The sequence below is a fragment of the Heterobasidion irregulare genome (assembly GCF_000320585.1).
Source record: "Heterobasidion irregulare TC 32-1 unplaced genomic scaffold scaffold_01, whole genome shotgun sequence".
In the NCBI taxonomy this organism is placed as follows: Eukaryota; Fungi; Basidiomycota; class Agaricomycetes; order Russulales; family Bondarzewiaceae; genus Heterobasidion; species Heterobasidion irregulare.
The window spans coordinates 1,169,923-1,188,916 of NW_009258197.1; the positions used below are offsets into that span (position 1 = coordinate 1,169,923).

General features: G+C 52.3%; 9 protein-coding genes across 9 annotated transcripts; 6 read left to right on the forward strand and 3 right to left on the reverse strand.

Moving 5' to 3' along the window:
• Nucleotides 1-104: 104 nt before the first annotated feature.
• Nucleotides 105-2,814, forward strand: HETIRDRAFT_307464 (uncharacterized protein; the record flags this gene model as incomplete). The annotated part of the gene is made up of 13 exons (XM_009542536.1): nucleotides 105-236; nucleotides 297-377; nucleotides 435-546; nucleotides 601-809; nucleotides 860-964; nucleotides 1,015-1,201; nucleotides 1,255-1,487; nucleotides 1,537-1,627; nucleotides 1,678-1,752; nucleotides 1,804-1,970; nucleotides 2,023-2,500; nucleotides 2,552-2,653; nucleotides 2,705-2,814. 13 exons carry the CDS (start codon nucleotides 105-107, stop codon nucleotides 2,812-2,814), a joined length of 2,082 nt encoding a protein of 693 aa, XP_009540831.1.
• A 959-nt stretch (nucleotides 2,815-3,773) lies between these two features.
• HETIRDRAFT_308278 (uncharacterized protein) lies at nucleotides 3,774-4,148 on the forward strand (the record flags this gene model as incomplete). The annotated part of the gene is made up of 3 exons (XM_009542537.1): nucleotides 3,774-3,825; nucleotides 3,912-4,020; nucleotides 4,094-4,148. 3 exons carry the CDS (start codon nucleotides 3,774-3,776, stop codon nucleotides 4,146-4,148), a joined length of 216 nt encoding a protein of 71 aa, XP_009540832.1.
• A 1,268-nt stretch (nucleotides 4,149-5,416) lies between these two features.
• On the forward strand, nucleotides 5,417-8,371 carry HETIRDRAFT_377477 (uncharacterized protein; the record flags this gene model as incomplete). Its single annotated transcript, XM_009542538.1, has 3 exons — nucleotides 5,417-6,327; nucleotides 6,439-6,735; nucleotides 6,797-8,371. Coding segments are annotated over 3 exons (2,783 nt in total), but the record flags the coding sequence as incomplete, so codon positions are not given.
• A 687-nt stretch (nucleotides 8,372-9,058) lies between these two features.
• HETIRDRAFT_447506 (uncharacterized protein) lies at nucleotides 9,059-10,354 on the reverse strand (the record flags this gene model as incomplete). Its single annotated transcript, XM_009542539.1, has 6 exons — nucleotides 9,059-9,135; nucleotides 9,198-9,311; nucleotides 9,484-9,885; nucleotides 9,945-9,999; nucleotides 10,054-10,109; nucleotides 10,168-10,354. The coding sequence occupies 6 exons, from the start codon at nucleotides 10,352-10,354 to the stop codon at nucleotides 9,059-9,061; spliced, it is 891 nt and encodes a 296-aa protein (XP_009540834.1).
• A 306-nt stretch (nucleotides 10,355-10,660) lies between these two features.
• HETIRDRAFT_305610 (uncharacterized protein) lies at nucleotides 10,661-11,090 on the forward strand (the record flags this gene model as incomplete). The annotated part of the gene is made up of 2 exons (XM_009542540.1): nucleotides 10,661-10,857; nucleotides 10,958-11,090. Coding segments are annotated over 2 exons (330 nt in total), but the record flags the coding sequence as incomplete, so codon positions are not given.
• Nucleotides 11,091-11,845: 755 nt separating this feature from the next.
• HETIRDRAFT_121409 (uncharacterized protein) lies at nucleotides 11,846-12,385 on the forward strand (the record flags this gene model as incomplete). Its single annotated transcript, XM_009542541.1, has 6 exons — nucleotides 11,846-11,848; nucleotides 11,890-11,932; nucleotides 11,991-12,014; nucleotides 12,074-12,095; nucleotides 12,151-12,274; nucleotides 12,338-12,385. The coding sequence occupies 6 exons, from the start codon at nucleotides 11,846-11,848 to the stop codon at nucleotides 12,383-12,385; spliced, it is 264 nt and encodes an 87-aa protein (XP_009540836.1).
• An 889-nt stretch (nucleotides 12,386-13,274) lies between these two features.
• Nucleotides 13,275-15,789, forward strand: HETIRDRAFT_442961 (uncharacterized protein; the record flags this gene model as incomplete). Its single annotated transcript, XM_009542542.1, has 4 exons — nucleotides 13,275-13,675; nucleotides 13,726-13,935; nucleotides 14,037-15,050; nucleotides 15,128-15,789. The coding sequence occupies 4 exons, from the start codon at nucleotides 13,275-13,277 to the stop codon at nucleotides 15,390-15,392; spliced, it is 1,890 nt and encodes a 629-aa protein (XP_009540837.1). The 3' UTR covers nucleotides 15,393-15,789.
• Nucleotides 15,790-15,985: 196 nt separating this feature from the next.
• Nucleotides 15,986-16,747, reverse strand: CerPla2 (Cerato-platanin; the record flags this gene model as incomplete). Its single annotated transcript, XM_009542543.1, has 1 exon — nucleotides 15,986-16,747. A coding segment is annotated over one exon (762 nt), but the record flags the coding sequence as incomplete, so codon positions are not given.
• A 631-nt stretch (nucleotides 16,748-17,378) lies between these two features.
• HETIRDRAFT_121411 (uncharacterized protein) lies at nucleotides 17,379-18,767 on the reverse strand (the record flags this gene model as incomplete). Its single annotated transcript, XM_009542544.1, has 6 exons — nucleotides 17,379-17,476; nucleotides 17,555-17,696; nucleotides 17,751-17,884; nucleotides 17,934-18,107; nucleotides 18,165-18,353; nucleotides 18,539-18,767. 6 exons carry the CDS (start codon nucleotides 18,765-18,767, stop codon nucleotides 17,379-17,381), a joined length of 966 nt encoding a protein of 321 aa, XP_009540839.1.
• Between the last annotated feature and the right edge of the window lie 227 nt (nucleotides 18,768-18,994).

Sequence of the window (18,994 nt, forward strand, 5' to 3'; positions counted from 1 at the left end):
GCACCGTACGTCATACGAACCGGGTATCTGGATCAGAGGCCCAGGTTGCCGAAAGCGGCAGCCCTTCTAATTGCAAGTTGGCTGCTTCAAGTTAGCATTGCCTGATGGCCGCTGCCTCCACCTCCGCGTCTGACGAACAGCTATCTGCCCAAGACTCAGCTGATCCCAAGGACCTCCTGGATGTATCCCTCCTGAGAGAACTCGCTCGCAGCTCTCTGGTACACGCGTTGATCTCGGTACGTCTGATCTATAGCTTTCAACTTGGGAGGTCGTCCGTTCATTTCGCACGTGTGAAGGTCAATGGTGCAAAGACACTAGTTTTGGACCCAACCCTCGCTGGCCCACTAAGTTTAGTCACAGATGTAACCTTGCTTCAGGTGCGGATCGTCTGGTTGTGAAATCGAGGCCTGACGTGCTCATTAGCGTCCGTGTAGCAACATGGGGTCGACAAGATGTTTTGGCTGGAATCAGGTCCACTGACGGCCGTTTCGACAAACATCGTGTACCTATGTAGGCCTATGATTAAATGGGTGAAAATTATCGCTGGTATGTGCCTTTCTACACTCGGCACGCGGTTGACGTTCATATGCCTTAGTATAGACCAAATCAAGCGCCATGCAAGAGAATCCAAGAAACATACATATACCTTACTCCTCGTCCCGCGAAAATCCATTCTTGTTACACGCGTTCTGGAAGAGGAAGGTGTTTTGGGAGACGTGACAATATCGTCGTACAACCTCCAATTCATTCCAATAGCGGATGATGTTATCTCTTTGGAGAATGAAAATGTGTTCAAGGAGATCTGGGTTGTAGGTATGTTTTACCTTGGTGCTTGTTCCACGCTGATGTAGCTTTGCAGGATGGTGATGAGACGTCTGTATACGATTCTTCACAGGCTCTGCACACGCTCCAGAAATTGTTTGGTCTCTTTCCCCGTATCGTTGGGAAAGGTGATAGTGCTGAAGTAGGGTTTTCCCCCGTCACAAAGCGCTAAACATTGATCACGTCACATAGCGCCTGGCAACGTTGCTGAACCGACAAGCATCCCAGTCAACTAACACTGGACCAGACGACGCACTCGCTATTTCAGATAAATTTGATTCATTGATTGTCCTTGACCGACGTGTCGACATGATATCACCTCTTTTGACCCAACTTACCTATGAAGGCCTCATCGATGAGGTTATCGGTATCAAGAACTGTGAGACAATCCTCCCGTTCTGACTTAATCGGTGATAACCATTCGCCTTTTAGCTCATATTGAAGTCCCTGTCTCTCTCCTTAACGCCCCATCCAATCCCAATGCGCCTCCCACATCTCCGTCGACCTCCACTACTCCTGGTCCCTCGCTCGCAAAGGAAAAGAAGAGGAAGTATCACCTTACATCGTCTACAGACCCGATCTTCTCAGAACTCCGGGATCTTAATTTTGCTTCCGTTGGCAAGCGATTGAATACAGTCGCTCGTAGGCTCGATGAAGATTATAAAGTCGGTCCACCTTATCTCCGGGGTCACTATAACTCACCACCATTTATAGGCTCGGCACAAAGCTCAATCTGTTGCTCAGCTGCGCGACTTTGTAGGCAAGCTTGGCGGCCTGCAAAACGAACATCAATCCCTCAGGCTTCGTAAGTTTCCATGCTCGACGCTCTGGACTGTGGACTGAACTATTTATGAGATACCGGTTTGTCCGAGATCATCATGCCGCACACCCGATCGGAGGTGTTCAATAAGTCCCTCGAGATTCAACAAAGTGTGCCTGTATCCTCAATGGGCTTTTGTCGGATCTGACTTGTTGTCGTAGATCTCTTGGCCTCGTATGATATTCCAGGACAGATCACCGCGATCGAAGAACTACTTGCTCAAGGGGCAGAGTTACAGATCGTGATTCGATTGTTATGTCTAGCTTCCGTCACCGCCGGCGGGATCAGAAACAAGACGCTAGAAAACATCAAGCGTGAAGTCATGCAGGTGCGGCCATCTCTGTTTCACCTGGATTAGCGCTCTGAACTATGTATATCAGACTTACGGATACAACCATCTTCCCCTCCTGCTGTCTCTCGCGTCGCCACCATTGGCAATATTGCTCCCTAATCCTCTGCCCCCGTCCGCGCCCGCAGCTGTGGCAAATTCCAAATATCCTTTTACATCCCTGCGGAAATCACTTCGTCTTCTGATTGAGGGCACTGATAGCCTAGATGAGCTGGAAAACGATATCAGCTTCGTGTACTCCGGTTGGGCACCTATCAGTGTGCGCTTGGTGCAATGTGTGGCACAGAAGGGCGGCGTTCTGAGTAATCCTGCCAACAAGCCGAAGGGAGCCGACGGCGATGAAGATGGAAAGAAAGGCAAGGCAAACTTCATCGGGAAGGTGCAGGCACACCCGATCATGGGTTGGAAGGGGTTCGAGGATGTTGTCGCCAGCATTCCTGGGAAGACATTTGACATCACCCAGAAAGGTTCAGGAAGCGCGGATGTCGCACCTTCTGCCGTCACCGCCCGTAAGCCGTCTACTTGACTGACACCTCATAGTCGCGTAACTGGATCTTTAGTCCCGAGTCTAGAGCAATCGACAACCACCGTCGTCTTTTTCCTTGGTGGGTGCACATATACTGAGATTGCCGCGTTACGTTGGGCTAGTCGGCAAAATAAGGGTGAGTCGCATCAATCTGTCCTTGACCCACGTTAGCCGACGGATTTTTCAGGCCGCAAATTTTTGATAGCGACGACTGGGATTGTGAGCGGGGCGAGTATGATCGAGGGGATCGCAGGCGTCGGGCGCGCCGTGGCGACGTCGAAGGATGCAGGGCTCTGACTGTGGCGCATGAACCATCTGAGTCATGGGAGCCTTTATGTCGGAGACATGACTCGTGATATTCGATGCTATCATCGTCTCCTTCTGTATTGCGATCCGAACCTTGTGCTTCGTGATCTATTCACTTCGCCTCGGATAAGGTCGTTTGTTTTGTTCTGAGTCGCATTCACGGCCAAGTCCTTCTTTTCGTTGCTGTAGAGCGCCATTGAGAGCGCCTTGCAAGCTGGGCAGCGGCCCTCTCGTGGGGGGGCGATATTTCGTTGTCCCTCAGCCTGGGTGATATCATGACATTGCCTGTGACGCGACAGTATTGGATTGGCAGAGCCCCCGGAGCATGGGTGACGATGCTTCTGACTTTAGCCAGCCACTCAGAGTCTCAGACTGACCTGTCGCGCTTTTACCACGACCTGCTGCGCTTGAGTCGCAAGATCCTGGTGCATTTTCATCATGTCAGATGGCGCTGTTATACGCCTCAGAGATTTCATCGGTTGCATGCAGGGCTCTGGGGAAGTCCAGAAATACGCCCAGAACTGTTGAAACTAAAAAAAAAACCTTATAAAACCTGCTAAGTGGCACGTGGGCATATAAGCGGTGGCAGGAGGTATCGTTGAGCATAGCGCGGAGAAGATCTCGATCGAAGCTTGAAATTGAACTGTCAGTTGAATCGTATAAGACTCGCTCACCAAGGGAAATGCTCCTCACCTCCCCCCTAACCACCGCTCTACGTACCCAAACTTGCGTTCCGAGCTTCTCCCAACCCCGTTCTGTGAGTCTCTTCAGAATCCTTCCCCAGTTGGCTCGCTCTGACGTCCCATCCGCCTTTCCCGCTGTTCGCGCGTCACGGCCCGTGTTGCTGATCGTGTCTCCCGCCCCCCGACGCGTCTTCCGCCGCCGTTTGCGGTTTTCTTCCGTTCTTTGCTCCTGGAATGTCCCGTGGAAAAGGTCTAATTCGTGACGCCATGGCCCCACGCACCGAAAAGAAAGCTGCCGGAGAAAAGCCTGAGAGAAAAGGTGAGCCCTTGCCCTTCACCCTTTCGCCGTGGCCGCTCCCGGGACCGCCATCTTCTGTGCTCACAGGATCTTTCGTCACTCTACAGCGAAGTCTTCTGGCGGCGGACGCAAGAAGCTTACCGCTTACAACAAATTCATGCAGACGGAGATGGCGCGTCTCAAGGAGGAAGATCCGGACATGCGCCATCAGGACAGGTCAGCCCGTCCCCTCCGTTCGTTCACGGCATGGCGCGCAGCGTTTAACCTTTGCCTGCACCCTGTCGCGCAGGTTCAAGCTGGCCACCTCGAACTGGAAGACAGCGAAGACTAAGACCGGGAACTGATAGCTAGCGGCCCACATCGTTGCGTCCGCGTGTTTCGTCGCGTGATGGTGGTTCCTCATCTTCTTGATGCTCCTCGAGTAGCACCCGCCTCAATTGATCCACCCACATACACTTACTCTTCGGCTCTTACCCTTGGCCTCTATTTGTCTTTATAGGTACCTTCATTGTTGACTGTATTCCGGACATCCTATTTATCATGTTCTACTGCTGCCCATCTCGTTGCCGAGGAGTTCACTCTGTATGTATGATTTTTTTTTCGTCCGTCAATGTTTGAAGGACGGCCTGTGCCATCGTTTCGAAAGTTTTCAAAGGGTCCGTGCGAGACGTTTGCCAGCGGACGAAGCAAGCGTAGCTGCACGGAGGGGAGCGTAAAATTCGGCTGCCTGGGCCGCGTAGGATCGACTCCAGCTGTGCTTCGAATTCTCATCGCTTTCGCGCCGCTGCAGGCGTGCCTTGGTGCGTGGCAGGATGCCTCCCAACCGAGCGCTCAAAACGGCGCGAGGTTTCTGATACGGCTTCTTGATCGAGTTCCAAGAACGCCCTATATATTGGGACATTATTCCCTCCTTTGGCATGGCAGGGCTCCGAGTGCCACAGCTTGTTACATGTCGCACTCGGGGCACTGGGAGGTCGTCAGTGACTTTTGTATGAGGCCTTGAGCTCGCGCTCCCCGTGCCTGCTGTGATAAAGACGCGCATTGGCGGAGGTGAGAGCCACAAGTGGACGAGCCTCGAGCAGAGTTCCCACTCTCGGCCCGTGAACGACTTGTTGGGAATGAATTGTCCATGCGTGACGCGTGACGCGCGTGGCCTGCCATGGAAATTACTTATCAAGGGGTCGTCGCCGGCAGCGCCTCCGGGAGGAACAAGCTGAAAGCAGCGGTGGACCTGGGGAGACTGTGGGAACTTGGAGCGTGGACTGAGGCGGCGGACCTCCGAGGGGCTGGAGGAACCGAGCAAGCCGTTTAGGGTCGTGTGGCCATCGGTGAGCTCATGCAATTGTCGAGCGGTCGGGTGAGGGCCTCTGCGACTGCGTTCCGTCTGTCTGTCTGTCCTCTCTATATCTCTCGCTTTCGAAATCTGTATCTGATCCTATCTTATAACATAACATATCACTAAACACCTTCCCTTCTCCGGCCCTCTCAGGCTCGCACACCATGAGCCGTGCGCATGACATCGATAACGTCCCTTCTGTCCCTCACCAGCCCCTCCATAAAGCCCTCTCGCGAGCCCCTTCCTCCTCTGGCCCCAACCTTCATCATCGTTTCACGATGTCCCCCGACCACGCAGAGCACAATGCCGCGGCTCCTGAGGGCACTCCAGTCCCAGCTACACCGCCAACTCGTGCCCTCAGCACAAGCGACCCATCGGGTTCTCTCCCACTGTCGCCGAACAAAGGCAAAGGCGTGCTCGCATCCGTCGACGACACGGCTACGTACGTTGATGGGGGTCCAGATGTAGCTCCCTCGTCTCCGGACTTGGAAACATCTTCATTCGAAAGGGTGTCTGATTCTTCATCACCCCTGATTCATTCCATTTCTTGTCTCTCAGAGAGCCGCCCAATGCACGATACTGTCTCGGACGCTTCTGACAATGACTCGCAGATTAGATATGATGATCTCGAGCCTGCCATCACTTTAGTCGGCAAAGGCAAAGGCAAAGATCTCCCACCCACTCTTCCGCCTTTGTCTTTTTCGCCCACAGAATTTTACTACGACGATTCGTTTTCTTCTCCTACTCTTACGTCTGCTGACGCAGGTCCTTCATCTTTCGGTTCGGTCTATACTGCTGTGACGGGTCATGATCCTACCCCGGCCGGAGTTGTTCTTGACGATCCTTCCCTGAGCCGAGCCGAATCCATTCCTGTTCACATCCGAATACCTTCCAGATGTCACTCTATCTCTGACCTTTCTACTCACACTACCCATTCCCTACCCACACAGTCTATGTCGCAACACAAGTTTCGCGTCGGAGCTTCCAAGAGTCCAACAGCCTTGGCCCGAAAATTATTCGCCAAGGGCGGGGATCAGTCGGATTCACCGTCCTCCCCTGGCAGTCCTATTACCGTCGAAGGAGTAATTGACCTCGATTTAGATTCTGCAACGTGTGGTGCAGGCAGCTGCTTCGGGCCATGGAAATTGGATTCGAAGTCGCGCGCGAAAGACACTTCCGCCTCATTTGTACCAAATGTTGATATCGAGCGCATCTTCAATGAAGACATGGGCAAAGTCTCGGGATATTTTCCAATCTATCCCTCTTCCAGCAGGCATGCGGACCCCATGCACCCGAAGGGCAAAGGTCGATCCTACTCAAACCCTTTCCCGTTGTCTACAGCGTTTGAGCCTATCCCTCCGATTACGACGCCGGTTTATACACCTGCTCCGATTGTGCTGCCGCGCAAGCACTTCGATGAGCTTTTACCCCACGAGCTCCAGCTTCACATTCTTGTGTGCCTCGTGGATCTACACGAGGAAGAGCAGGGACGACGTGAACGCGATGGGAAGTGGACGGTCCTCAAAGCGTCTTCGTCGAAGAACAAGTGGGTCGGGCGTGAACAGGGTGTACGTGAGCTCGTCAGGCTGAGCCGGGTAAGCATATATGCACTACTCTCTGCACGGCGGAAGTGTGTGACACGCCCGCTGCACGTAGGTGTGCAAGTCATGGACAGCCCTGGTCTTTGACGGCCAACTTTGGACGCGCCTCGACCTGCGATCATTTCCGAAGATGCCTGCATCGCAAATTCTGCATATAGCGGCATCCGCAGGTCCTTTCATCCGGAAGCTAGACCTTGCAGGGCACACGAATTTACATCATTCGACCCTGCTCAGCCTCACCGACAGGCTCTCGATACACCCCAGCGTCCCCGGCACCGTTTCGCCGTGCACCCTGCTCACCTCTATCAACTTGTCTGGGTGTTTCGCGCTTACCACGGGATCTCTACATTATCTTCTGGAACGCTGTCCGAATTTAACGAGTCTGTCCATGAAAGGTTTAGATGCGGTGACCAACGAGACTTGCGAGCGTATCTACAGGCACTGTCCCAAACTCGACATCCTTAATATGAATCGATGCAGAAATCTATCCGGTGCTGGTGTCTACACTATGGCCTCCCTCGCTCTCAAACACAGAGCACCTCTTTGCTTGAAGGAAATGCGGCTGTCGGGTTTGAAGGGCATAACAGACAGTGTCTTGGATGCTCTAGGCAAGGCCACACCTTATCTTGTGGTTCTAGATCTCAGTTATTGTAGGGATCTCCATAACTCGTCTGTGGAGGCCTTCGTGTCTTGCTCTGACGACTTCGGCCAAACGGAGACGGTGCTGTTGACGGCGCGCGAAGCTGGCCATACCGATCATCGTCGATACCGAAGACGCGTCACGCGCCTCCGCCATCTCTCCTTTTCCTCTTGTATTATGCTCACCGACATCGCGTGTGCACACCTGGCACATGCACTGCCGCACCTAGAACTTTTAGAGCTCGGAGGTATAGGGCAGCATCTGACAGACGAGGGGCTGATTCTTCTGCTGCAGACGCTGCCAGACCTCCGGAAACTCGATCTGGAGGATGCGAGGGAGATCACGGACGCCGTTCTGCAAGCCATCACCCCCCGGCCGGTCTCCCAGGATCCCGGGCGCGGACGGCAATCTGCGGCCTCGGATCCTGGTCATGCGCTGGAGCACTTGTCCGTGTCGGGTGCCGCGAATTTGACGAACGAGGCGCTCTCGACTCTGATACAGCGCTGTCCACAGCTGCGTGTGCTGGAGGCGGACGGGACGCGCGTGTCTGGGGCGGTGGTGAAGGAGTTCACCGCGGTCGTGCGCAGGAGAGAGGAGCAGGACGCGGTGATCGTCGCGATCGATTGCCGTTCTGTGGGCGAGGACGTCGTAAAGGAGCTCGCGGTGTCCACGCGGCCGCGGCTGGGCCGGCGGACGTATGAGTCGCGGAAGCTTGGCTATCTGGATGGGCGCGACGAGGAGGCACTCGGAGTGGGGCAGGACGAGTGCGATCCGCGGCGCGTCGTGCTGAAGACGTACTATTCTTGGCAGACGGTGGACGCCGTCACCGCTGCTCGTCAGAAGCGGAAGCGAGGGAGGCGAGACGGGGGCGGGTCCGGAGGCGGGAGCGCGGTGGAGGAGTTGCAGCTAGGCCGTGCGCGGTGGTGGTCTCCTGGCGGGAGACGGTTATCGGGAATGAGTTCCCCGTCCCTGATGGACGCGAACAACGAGCGCGATGGCTGCATCGTCATGTAAGATTACGTTGTGCTCTCAGGTTTGTGCTTTTGCTCTTGTTTTTGTTTTTGTTGACGCTTGGCAATGAAGACGACAGTACACTCGTACTCTCTTTCAGATGCAGTATATATAGAAACAGCGATGCCCCTCACTCCATATTTTTCACGAATTACTTGACGATGCCTGGAAGGTCCATGTAGGCTCTGTGTATGTACGATTGTCAGCAGCATATCCTTTACTATTGTACGATTTCCAGAAGCGATAGACGAGAGCCGAAAGACCTTGCTTGATGCTACTATTCGTTCCTGATATACTCCAACCTGAGTGCTGCGCGACGCCTACGAAGGTTTTTCGATACTTCGTTGTCGTGGGGCGCTATAATGCTGTAAGCAACGCTGATAATGACCTGGAATACCCTCAGGTCCGGAAGCTAACGATGGAGAGGAGGTTGATCGCGATAGATCTTGCAGTAGATCTCGCCAAGATCCGGCCAGATCATGGATGACATGCCCAGTTCACTACCAATTTGCGGTGCATTTCTGGTGAATTTTGAACAGCACGTAGCCGCGTGGCTTGCACATCGTGGGATCACGATGAACGAGGATGGACAAGCGAGGGATAGATTCAATCATGTCCGCATCGAGTAAGACTAAGCGAAGAGCTAAACTTTGAGAAGGGCACCAGTCAGCCCTTCGCGAGCTTAGACTTGGACTTCTTCTTCTTCGCTGCCTTTTTTGCCAGCTTTGAGTTCACCTCGTCCGCTGAGAAACATTGAGGTTGGCAGAGGCAGAAGATGGAGTTCTAGGGGTGTTACTGCCTGTACCGCTGGAGATGGCGGAGTGATCCACCATGCGAATGTCCTCGCTCCCGTCTGCACCCGGCGTCTTCGTGCGCTTGGCAAAAAAACCGGAGCGCGCAGGGGTCTCGTCTTCGTAACCTGTTCCAGAAGATGGGTTGGGGCGGCAGATCAGTAAATGCGGATTGTGAATGTGTGCGACAGAGAACACGGAAATGGATAGATGAAGAGTGGAATGGAAGCGTCGGAAAGCGGCAGGTGAGTCTGTATTTCTGGACGCATGAGGTGGCGGTTGAAAGAAGCAAAGACGTACCCGCGAAAGGATCTATTACTGGTCTGCGACGCTTTCTCTCCGCTGCTGGTCTAGATGCGTCTGCTTCAGGAGTCGTGCTTGGAGATGCCTGAGCTTTTCCCTTGCCCTTGGTGTCTCCTCGCGTATTGGAGACCACCGCCAGCACTTCTTCATTGTACAACTCCAGGTCCTCCTCCATCTCATCAGTATCATCTGCCTCTTTCAGTTCTTTCAAGTATTGCTCGCGCGCAAGCATTTTTTCCGTAACCTTGAGGGGAACACGGACGTCGTGAGGCGTGCCATCGTCATCAAACCGGAGGTGGGTAGACGGCCCTGGTGCTGTCGGTGTTGGTGCTGTGCGGGCTTGGGAGATGGCATGTTTTATGAAGCGGCCTGCAGCAGCCTTGTCGACGGCGAGAGTACCTGCATAAGTGGAAATCAGCGTCATTCCGTATACTAGGACAGGTAGAATCAGGGCACACGCTTGGCGGGGTCCTCAGCATTCTTGATTTTGTCAAAATATTGTTTAATTCTTTCCTGATGAGCGTGTTCAAATTTCCGGCGTATGAGATACACTCATGAAAGACGGACCAGTTCTGCGATGACAGGGTGAGTCCTTGGATCTACTCCTCTCGTCTTGAGGTAGACTATCGAGTGCAGCCGCGTGAGTCAGCTCCTCAGCAGTAGAATAGAAAAGCCACCGACTGAATACCAAGTCATACACCAAGTAAGGGATAGCAACTTGGAGCTTGGCCTGCTGGATTGTCTCCAAGGGTAGAAGAGTTTCTGGTAAGCTCTGCGAGAACAACGGTTCCATAACTGTGACTAGTTCATCTAAAGATCGAGTGAGTGCAGATAGTTTTGTCTTCAATCTTGCGGTATCGTCGACCATGATTGAAGGTGTCGCCGGCGGGAGATTTTGAATCCTTGTGTGAAAGCAAAGAAAAGATCGCAAAGGATGGTCACGTGGGTCTTTTTCTCGACTTGTGTGTCTGCCTCGAGTCCTTGGTCCTCGACCGATCATCTCTTCAGGTGTTATATTAGTTCGTACCCAAGGCCCGGCACCTAAGACACTGCTCCATGTAAGCCCTTCTCTCGTCTGATCATCATTACGAATAGGTACATACGCGCACCAGTCGGAATGGGTGTTCATTCGAAGCTAAGGAACTCAAAGAATGCATGATCAACGCAGACGTTTTCCATGTCCAGCCAGTCATCCGACATTCCTTCATTTTTCGAGGATGAATTGAAGAAGGCCTTGCGTGAGCAAACATATGGCATTGATAGCTCAAAGCTCCTCGGCTCGACTGCGCTTGACGCGACGGCTGAGATCACCATCATCGAAGGCACTACAATCAAGGTTATGCTCTTCACTAGCGGGTTCCAGGTGAGTCCGTCATGTGCAGGCAAACCATTCGCTGTTCAATTATTGCGATGAAGATGCTCATCGCGCCGCACCATAGCTCTCCAAATACACTGGGGATCATTCTGTCAGTGGTGGTTCTGCCCTGGTAGGGATGATTTTCGAGACACTCGAAGAGCTCCTCTTAGCCGTCAGTCCGTTGTACGCGGCGAAGCAGGGTCAAGAATTGCTGGCGAGGTTAGAACAGCTGTCGAATAAGCCCTAGGAGGACACCATCGTGCTACTCGTATAAATGTATACGTGTCTTCGCCTGTGGATATTGGTGACATAGCAGTTTGTGTTTGCCTGCTCTTGGTGTTATGCCAATCGGGTCTCGCAGATGGTACAACTTCCTCCCTTGATGTACTTCTGCTCTAATTCTCCTGTAATCAAGTCGTCCAACAGGCACATGAGTGCCCCGAGTCGGCAGAATCAGTCTTCTAGAGAGACTTATTGCCACTGGTTTGTGATTTACCATCAGAATAGGTTCCATCCGCGATTCTGCGCCGCTCTGTGCTCACAGACAGCTAAATCGATAAATACGGGCTTTGGGAGGCTTTGCGTCACTGTTCTCTCGCTATCAATATTGAGATATATGCGTGTTGGGTGGTATTTCAGCCTCCTGGCCATTCTGGGCTTCGCCTAAGTTCAGTGGTGGTTGATGCACATTGCGCCGGTAGGTCCTCAGGCTAATGGGCTGATACAATCGACCGTCATATGTTACATGACCATGGTATAGTACACACAGATTTGGATTCTTATTGTACGTTGATTGAAAGTGTCCTTGGATCCACAGGAATATGCATAGAGCCGTAAGTGCGCCAATGAAATCTCATGCCGTGATCATCAGATCAAACGCGGGCATATCGGTGTTCTAAATCGGTCCTAGGACGCCCGCTTAGTCAGCCATACCTTACGGCGAGGCTGCTGACAAGCCGCATCGAGCCAGTCCAGTGCCAGTCCTTGTCATGGTCAGTCACCATGGTACAGTGCGGTTCTCGGTATACTGACGAATACTGTAACAGTCTTCTGAGTTGAGATACACGGCAAACACGCAGTTAGAGCACCGTATGTCCTCTTCATTGTTATTCAGAGGACTGGTCTGAATTTAACTTCATACCTGCAGTTCATGCTCGTTACACGGGCACTGGTGCGTGTATCTCTTCTGTGGACCTGGACGCCTTTCATTCATGATCATTTGATCCTTAGGGCATGCCGATTTGAGCAAATAGTACGTCGATGCCGTCTCTGAACTCCATTCGACATGGTGCTGATGGTGCTCTCAGTGATTGGCTCACGCATCAGCATCGCGATACGCTGTCGTCCATTGTTGGCCACCCGACGCTCACCTCATACCTGGCCATTGCAGACGGGGAGGCTACAGGCAGGATTAAATTTGAGATGACAGAGGTGCGCTGCATGTCGGCTTGTCTCGCAGAGGCTGGGAGGTGCTGATTTTGGGGTTTTCGACAGCGAATGCTGCAGCCATGTGGGCCGCCTCCTGCCAAAGACGAGGAGTAGTGATTGTCCTACGAGTGTCTTGTCTCGTTTTGCGGCGTCATAAGTTATAGGTTCTCACGAAATGTGTCAGCTAGCATCGAAGGCACACCTGTATATTTACCCGATGTGTCGTGTACTTACTAGTGATACGGCCGTGTCGATGGCTTTGTTCCTGATTCCGACGAAGCGGAAGGAAAAGAAAGTGCAGCGAAGAAGCGCTAAAACGGGGACAAAGCGCGCGGGGTGTCATCATCTTCACAGCCTACAGATTTGATGTACACCGTCTCTTTCGTTCCCTTGACCCGCTTTAGCTTCCTCTTTTTCCCTTGCTCTCTGTTCTCTAGACTTTGCCCATCGCTCGTCGACGTCGCCGCTCTGAGCGTGCACCACCACATGTCATTCGTATTTGCCCTGCTGGTCCTATAATTGCTTTTGCTCTGTGCCGTGCTCCTCGCTCTCCTTGGCCGCTGCTTGACTACGCAGTTCGGCCGTATCGTTTCGCTTTCTAGCAAATCGTTCTGTGTTTGCACCCGTTCCACAGGCCACAGGCCACCGCCCCCACACTAGTCCGTGTGGCAGCGGCCCACTCGCTTTGGACCCTCAAAGACCCTTTGACACACCTGCACCACCATAATCACACACACAGTATATAATCATAATGGCGGCGATCCACAGGTCGTCCATTTCGTTCCCCTCCCTTTGGTCCCATTTTCAATCCGACCTTGAAGACCCCATTTTAGTGCCGTCCAGGCGGCATTCCTGCGCTCTCTTTGACTCTCTTCCTCCATCCGCTGCGCGATCGCGCCGTCGAGACTCGCTGATGGCGTCTCTACGCAGCAAAATCTCTGCCACACGCGTGCCTATTTCGCCACCCAAGAGACCATCCCGGTTGAGCAAAAGATCCCCCTCGATGCCTCTTCCAGAGACAGAAGAAGGCGAGGAGACTCCTCGGATTTCTGATGCCCCAGGGTGGCTCGATAGGCCTGCGAGACAGGCCACGACCGGTAGCATCTTCAAGCGAGCCATGAGGCGCAAGAAAGCCTCCCCTGTTCGCCCCAGTTCTCTCGACAGCTCAATTAGCGACGACCCCTCCCACACCGCATCCACATGTACCGCGTTCTTTAAACACTCCCCCCATTCCAGCTTGTCCTCTTTCATCCCTGCTTCTGATGTGGACTTCGAAGCTGAAGATGCGAAGGCTCTCGGTCATGAGCGAGACTACTTCGTACAGAAAAATGGCGAGAAGTTTCATCCTTATAAGTTGGAAGAGGCACCGTACATGCAGGCGTACACGCATATGTCCTTCGACAAGTGAGTTCTTTCCATGATATCGACCCGCCTTCTTCTAATCTCGCCTAAAGCGACCGAAAGGCCTATTCACTCCTACGTCAATTGATGCCGAAAGGCCCGTCGTTTCATGAATTTGGGAATAAGCATCCTACCAGGGTGCTTGACCTTGGCTGTGGCGAAGGCCATTGGGTCGTGGACGCGGCGTCTGAATGGAGAGGTGCAAGAGTCACAGGCCTTGATCTTGTCGATGTTTGCAGCAAGGAGTGGGATGAACTCGAAAAGTCAGTGGCTGACAGGATCAGCTGGGTTCGCCATAACTTGTGCGTTTTCCTTTGACATTTTTTCGCTCAAAGCGCTTATTATCATCGTGCCACCTATTCAGCGTTCAACATCCACTGCCTTTTGAGAGCGCAACGTTCGACTTCGTTCGGCTTGCCAACGCTACGCTCTCAATTCCTTTAGCCCATTGGCCCTTCGTCATGACTGAGATCAGCCGCGTATTGGCCCCCGACGGCACATTGGAGGTGATCGACGACCAGCTGTATTTTCCATCCATACAACCATCATCTCCCTCCACATCGACCTTCCCCACCAACACCCCCCCAGAACCTATGTTTCATCTTGACGTTGACGATTCCGAGCCCGAACCAGAACTTGAGTCGGACTTTGACGACCTCTTCGCTTCTCGTCGACCTGTCAGACGCAAGTCAAGAAAGGACTCCCACGCAGATGACGAACTGAGCCCTTATGATGCGTGGGCGAAGGAGATGCAAAATTGCCGTGGTGTGGAAAACATCTTTTCGCGCATGCTTACCGAGAAATATGGGATCCACCCGCGACCATCTGAGTTTCTGCCTACCCTCCTCAGCTCTGTCTTCGGCAAACCGCACGTCACGAAAGTCCCCCCTCTTCACGTGTGTCTCCCTTCGCGCGAGTTCTTGGCTCGAGATTCGTCGTCCCCGGGGCGGAAGCGCGCGGACAGCGACGGGCGTAACGCGTGGCACATCACTATTGAGTGGGACAAAAAGGACAAGGGCAAGGAAAAGGAAAAGGAGAGCAGTCCGAAGAAGAAGGGCCAAGCGGATCATTTCAACGACTCGTCGTTCCGCACGACGGAGCTCCCCCCGTCACTCAGTAAGAAGGCAGCCGCACGCCTGGGGATGATGCACCTCTCGCCCTCGGGCGCTACATATCAACCCCCCGGCATCGTCGTGTTTCCGTCGACGTTCATTCCGATGGATCCCGCGGAGATAGAGATGCATACATGCCGACATATGCACACACTCATGAGCTGTCACGTTGCTATTGAGCAATTCGTCTCGGAGGTCTCAGACGACGATGGGAAGCCACTGATCGACCCAAGGGATATGCAGGATGCGTTGTGGGATTATGCCATGTGAGTTCACCTCTCGCGTCCTGATTAGTTGTCGGACGGACTACTCATAGGACCCCCTCTCTTTTTCTTGTGGGCAGATTCCGGCGCCGACGATTTAACTGGCCTTCTGAAATTCCCGATCTGAGATTCCAGGTGGATGAGCACCCGCACCCTGATGCGACAGCGGTCGAAATTTTGGCTCACAAGAACCTCTGGCGCACCCAGAAACACGAGCGGGTTGCAAGTATGTCCTCGACTCACAGCCGCCCCGCTGAAGTCAACCCTTCCTGCGACGCGGACGGCCTCACCTTTGTGCGCTCCATACGCATCTTCGATGCCACGAAAAGCCCAGCATTCTTCTAATCACTAGCACCGACACCCACAGATTCATACCACCAACGTCCACAGATTTATCATCAACCTACAACGACCATCCTAGACTACCTGCTTGCTTTCTGGTTTCGACCTCACGACCTCAATCTTTGGGCTTTGTACTGCTATGTTATATTTAAAGGACGCTCCGCCAAGGAATACGAAGAATTATGACAAATGTGTAACTGGATCGTTGTTTATTCTTCCCAGACTCTCCTACCCCTATTCTACATCTTGCTGTCGTCGCTTTCTTGCCGCATTGGCACGCATACCTTATCGCCTCATCACTATGCTAGTGAAACATCCACTTTACAAACATGCTTCTACTCAGATTCGAGTTAATTCTTGTTGTACAACATTTGCGACATTCGATAGATTTTTTCAACTTATAGCCTGATGGAAGTTAAGATTTATAATTGAAAAGGATCAGTCAACGCAAGAGTTTCACGATGGATATAATTTGTGAGAGGCTCGTGCATACATGTGAAGAAATCCAAGATATAATGATATGTGAAAATCAATCTGTGACCGTAATGTAATGTAAATAAGGAGAATATGCTTTTCTACAACTTGCACTCCGAGGCAGGAAGCTGGTAAGCGTTGACTTCGATCCTACCAAGCTGGTTCGCCTTTCCACCCGTCAACTTGTCCATTGCCGCCTGAGCGGCGTTGAAACCAACGCCCGATGTGTCAATAGCGATCAGCTTGATCGTGACGCCGGTCTGCGGGTAGGTGAGACTCCAGCATGATCCACAGTTAGGCGAGCTCCATGACCCGACGGCGAAAGCACCGCCAATATAGGGGAAGGTGGGTAGATCGCTGAAGGTCGGGAAGCGTTCCACAAGTCCCTTGGGCCCATTGGAGCAAGCGACGCTGTTCATAGAACCAGACCCATTGTCGTACGTATTGTCATATGTAAGAGGAAGCGACATCATGAGGGGATTGGAATTTGGGTTCGGAGGGCAGTTTGACGGGTATGGAGGGGTAGCACTACCCGAAGGGGGAGGGGGATATGAATGGGACGATGAAGGAACTGGATATGAACTGGACGAGGGATAGGGCTTCGAAGAGGTGGACGGTGGATACCACGAAGAGGTACTCGAAGGATACCATGTCGTGGTTGCGGAGGTGGTTGTATACGGAGAAGTGGTCGATGTAGTAGATGAGTAGGTTGAGGTGGTGGAGGAATACACCGGGGACGTAGATGGTTTGGACCAGGTCACCGCAGACGTCGCAGACGTCCCCGATGGGCTGTTGGGTGTGGGGGGAGCTCCACCGTCCTGAGGAGCGGCAGCGGTGCCGTGGAAGAGTGCAGCGACAGCGATGAAGGACGCAGTGAACTTCATGGTGAATAGTGGTATAGCAGATAGATGGTTGGTTGGGTAGTTATTGAGTGTGTAAATGCAATGAATTGGTGAAGGAAAAATAAACGAAGTTCAACTCCCCTTTTATACACATTTACGGATAGGAGGAATACGAGAGCGCGCATGGGCCTCTTGAGTGGGTGCTGTGCGTTGAGCAATGGTGTCGGAAGATATGGCTGTCCTCTGAAACTTCCGACCGAGTTATACGAAAATAGGTCAACAAGTGAATGAAAGGCAGTGATAACTGATGGGGTAATGCTGCGTAAGTGTCTCGGGAGGACATGCACGCGAGACATACAAGAGTCTGCACACTCATCTTTCAGTATGAAACCACTGGGTCGAATATCCATTCTTTGTGGGTGCTGTACATTGTTTCCATTCCTACGCGAAATAAGCTCTAGAATTCATCCAGATTGGGCACCAAAGTCAGTGCTTGGAGGATTAAGATAGCTTCGAGCCGAGACGCGACAGGAGCTTCCATCATGTGATACAACATAATAACCACGTGATTAACTATCCCCCGAGGTCTACCAACGCATCTGCCAACATCATGTAGACTTGGACCACAAAAGAACGAAATCATCAACGAGTGGACGTATGCATCCAGAGACATTCAATCGCCAAATATTTTGATAACCTTGACTTCTTGATCAATGCCTTCGAATAACTGGAAGAAAGGGCTCTCGTCGCCCGTTGCGAGATCGATGAATTCTGTTAAAAGGTGTTTCGCTTCTGGAGATGTGTGGGTCGGTTGTGCGTTACCGAATCGAAAAGAATTGGGGGACATACCGAGTGCCGATAAAAATATCTGCCATGTCTCCTCGTTCCGTACAGTCAGTGCAAGAATCACGGTCGCCGTTCGACGTATGTCCAACGTCAGCACAAGATGGAGCACAGACACCAGCGCTGGTATGATGTCAGGATGATAAACCTAGGTGAAAGAGTGAACAGATCTTTCATAAGTATGTGACGAAGGTGTGTTTACCAGGTCAGCTCCAAGTACAACGTCCAGACGAGCTTCACGGAAAAACTGCAGAAGTGGCTTAGAGGAGTGATGATTGAGTGCATCAGACCAGTCCAATACTCGGGTGTGAAGGTTCTTGTGTTGAGACGAGATATCTGGGACGTCGTATCAACGGCGGCGGGTTCTGCTTGCGAGGGTACATACTACATGAGAGATGGACGTTATTGCAGCATCTCTTGAGAACGTCCTCGTGCGCATCTGTGAGCCATAGCGTTGATTCATTGTCTTGATCGTCGAGCATCTGCAAACGCCCCATTATAATCCCTAGGAATCCGGTCCCGGATCCCAACTCCAGAACGTTCTTATTAATTACGAGCTCTGATATGCAATATGTACATCAATCTAGATGGGCAGAAAAAGGGCCGTGATCCATACCGGGGTGTGAGATCAAGTATTGCGCCAAAACAAAACTCGCTCGCCATGTGCGTAGCCCCGTTGTACCATTTTCGATAATCGTACGAGACTCAAGGAGAGTGGCCGTGTCGTATCCAGTGATGGCCTGTAACTCTCGATCTACCCAAGGGGACTTCCAGTAGTGAGTGACGAAAGACGGAGGAGGCGAAGCTATATTGCTTTGTCTTTTCGGAGCATTCAAGACCTCGGGCGCAAATGAGTATTGTTCAAGCTCACGTCTGCTGAGATACGGATAGCATGGTAACGTATCTCTCATAAAACCGTTCATCGAGTTCGCAGTCCTGATCCAGATATCATGAGCCTGAATCCTGGATGAGGATATAATTGGTCAATACTTGCGCTATCGTCCATCAGAGCCTCTAGTTGACCGATAGCCCATCTCCAGAACGTATGCTGATAATAAGCGGATGGGGGGTGTTTAGCTAGATGGGGGTTTAACAGAACCGAGCCTAAGATATAATCGTGCACAAGAGTGAAGGGTAGATCAGCAGGAAACGTGATGAGTTTAGGAGGAACTAGAGCGGAATATGCTCGGAGCAGATTGAGGAGTTCAGGTGAATCCATCTTTTAGCCCGTCTTACTGAGAGTTCAAGATTTGAGCAAGTCGTTTAGCTTTAGGTGCCTATTAGGCTTTGCAGCCACTGACGCGTCAAACCTGCCCTGAACTGGACACGTGATCGCCTCTCCGAATGGCCTCAAATTTTTCTCAGGGCTACGTTTCTCAAATGGTTGCCCACTTGCGAACAGCTCTTTCACAAGCACCGCAGCGATGGTCAATATGCTCCACGCGT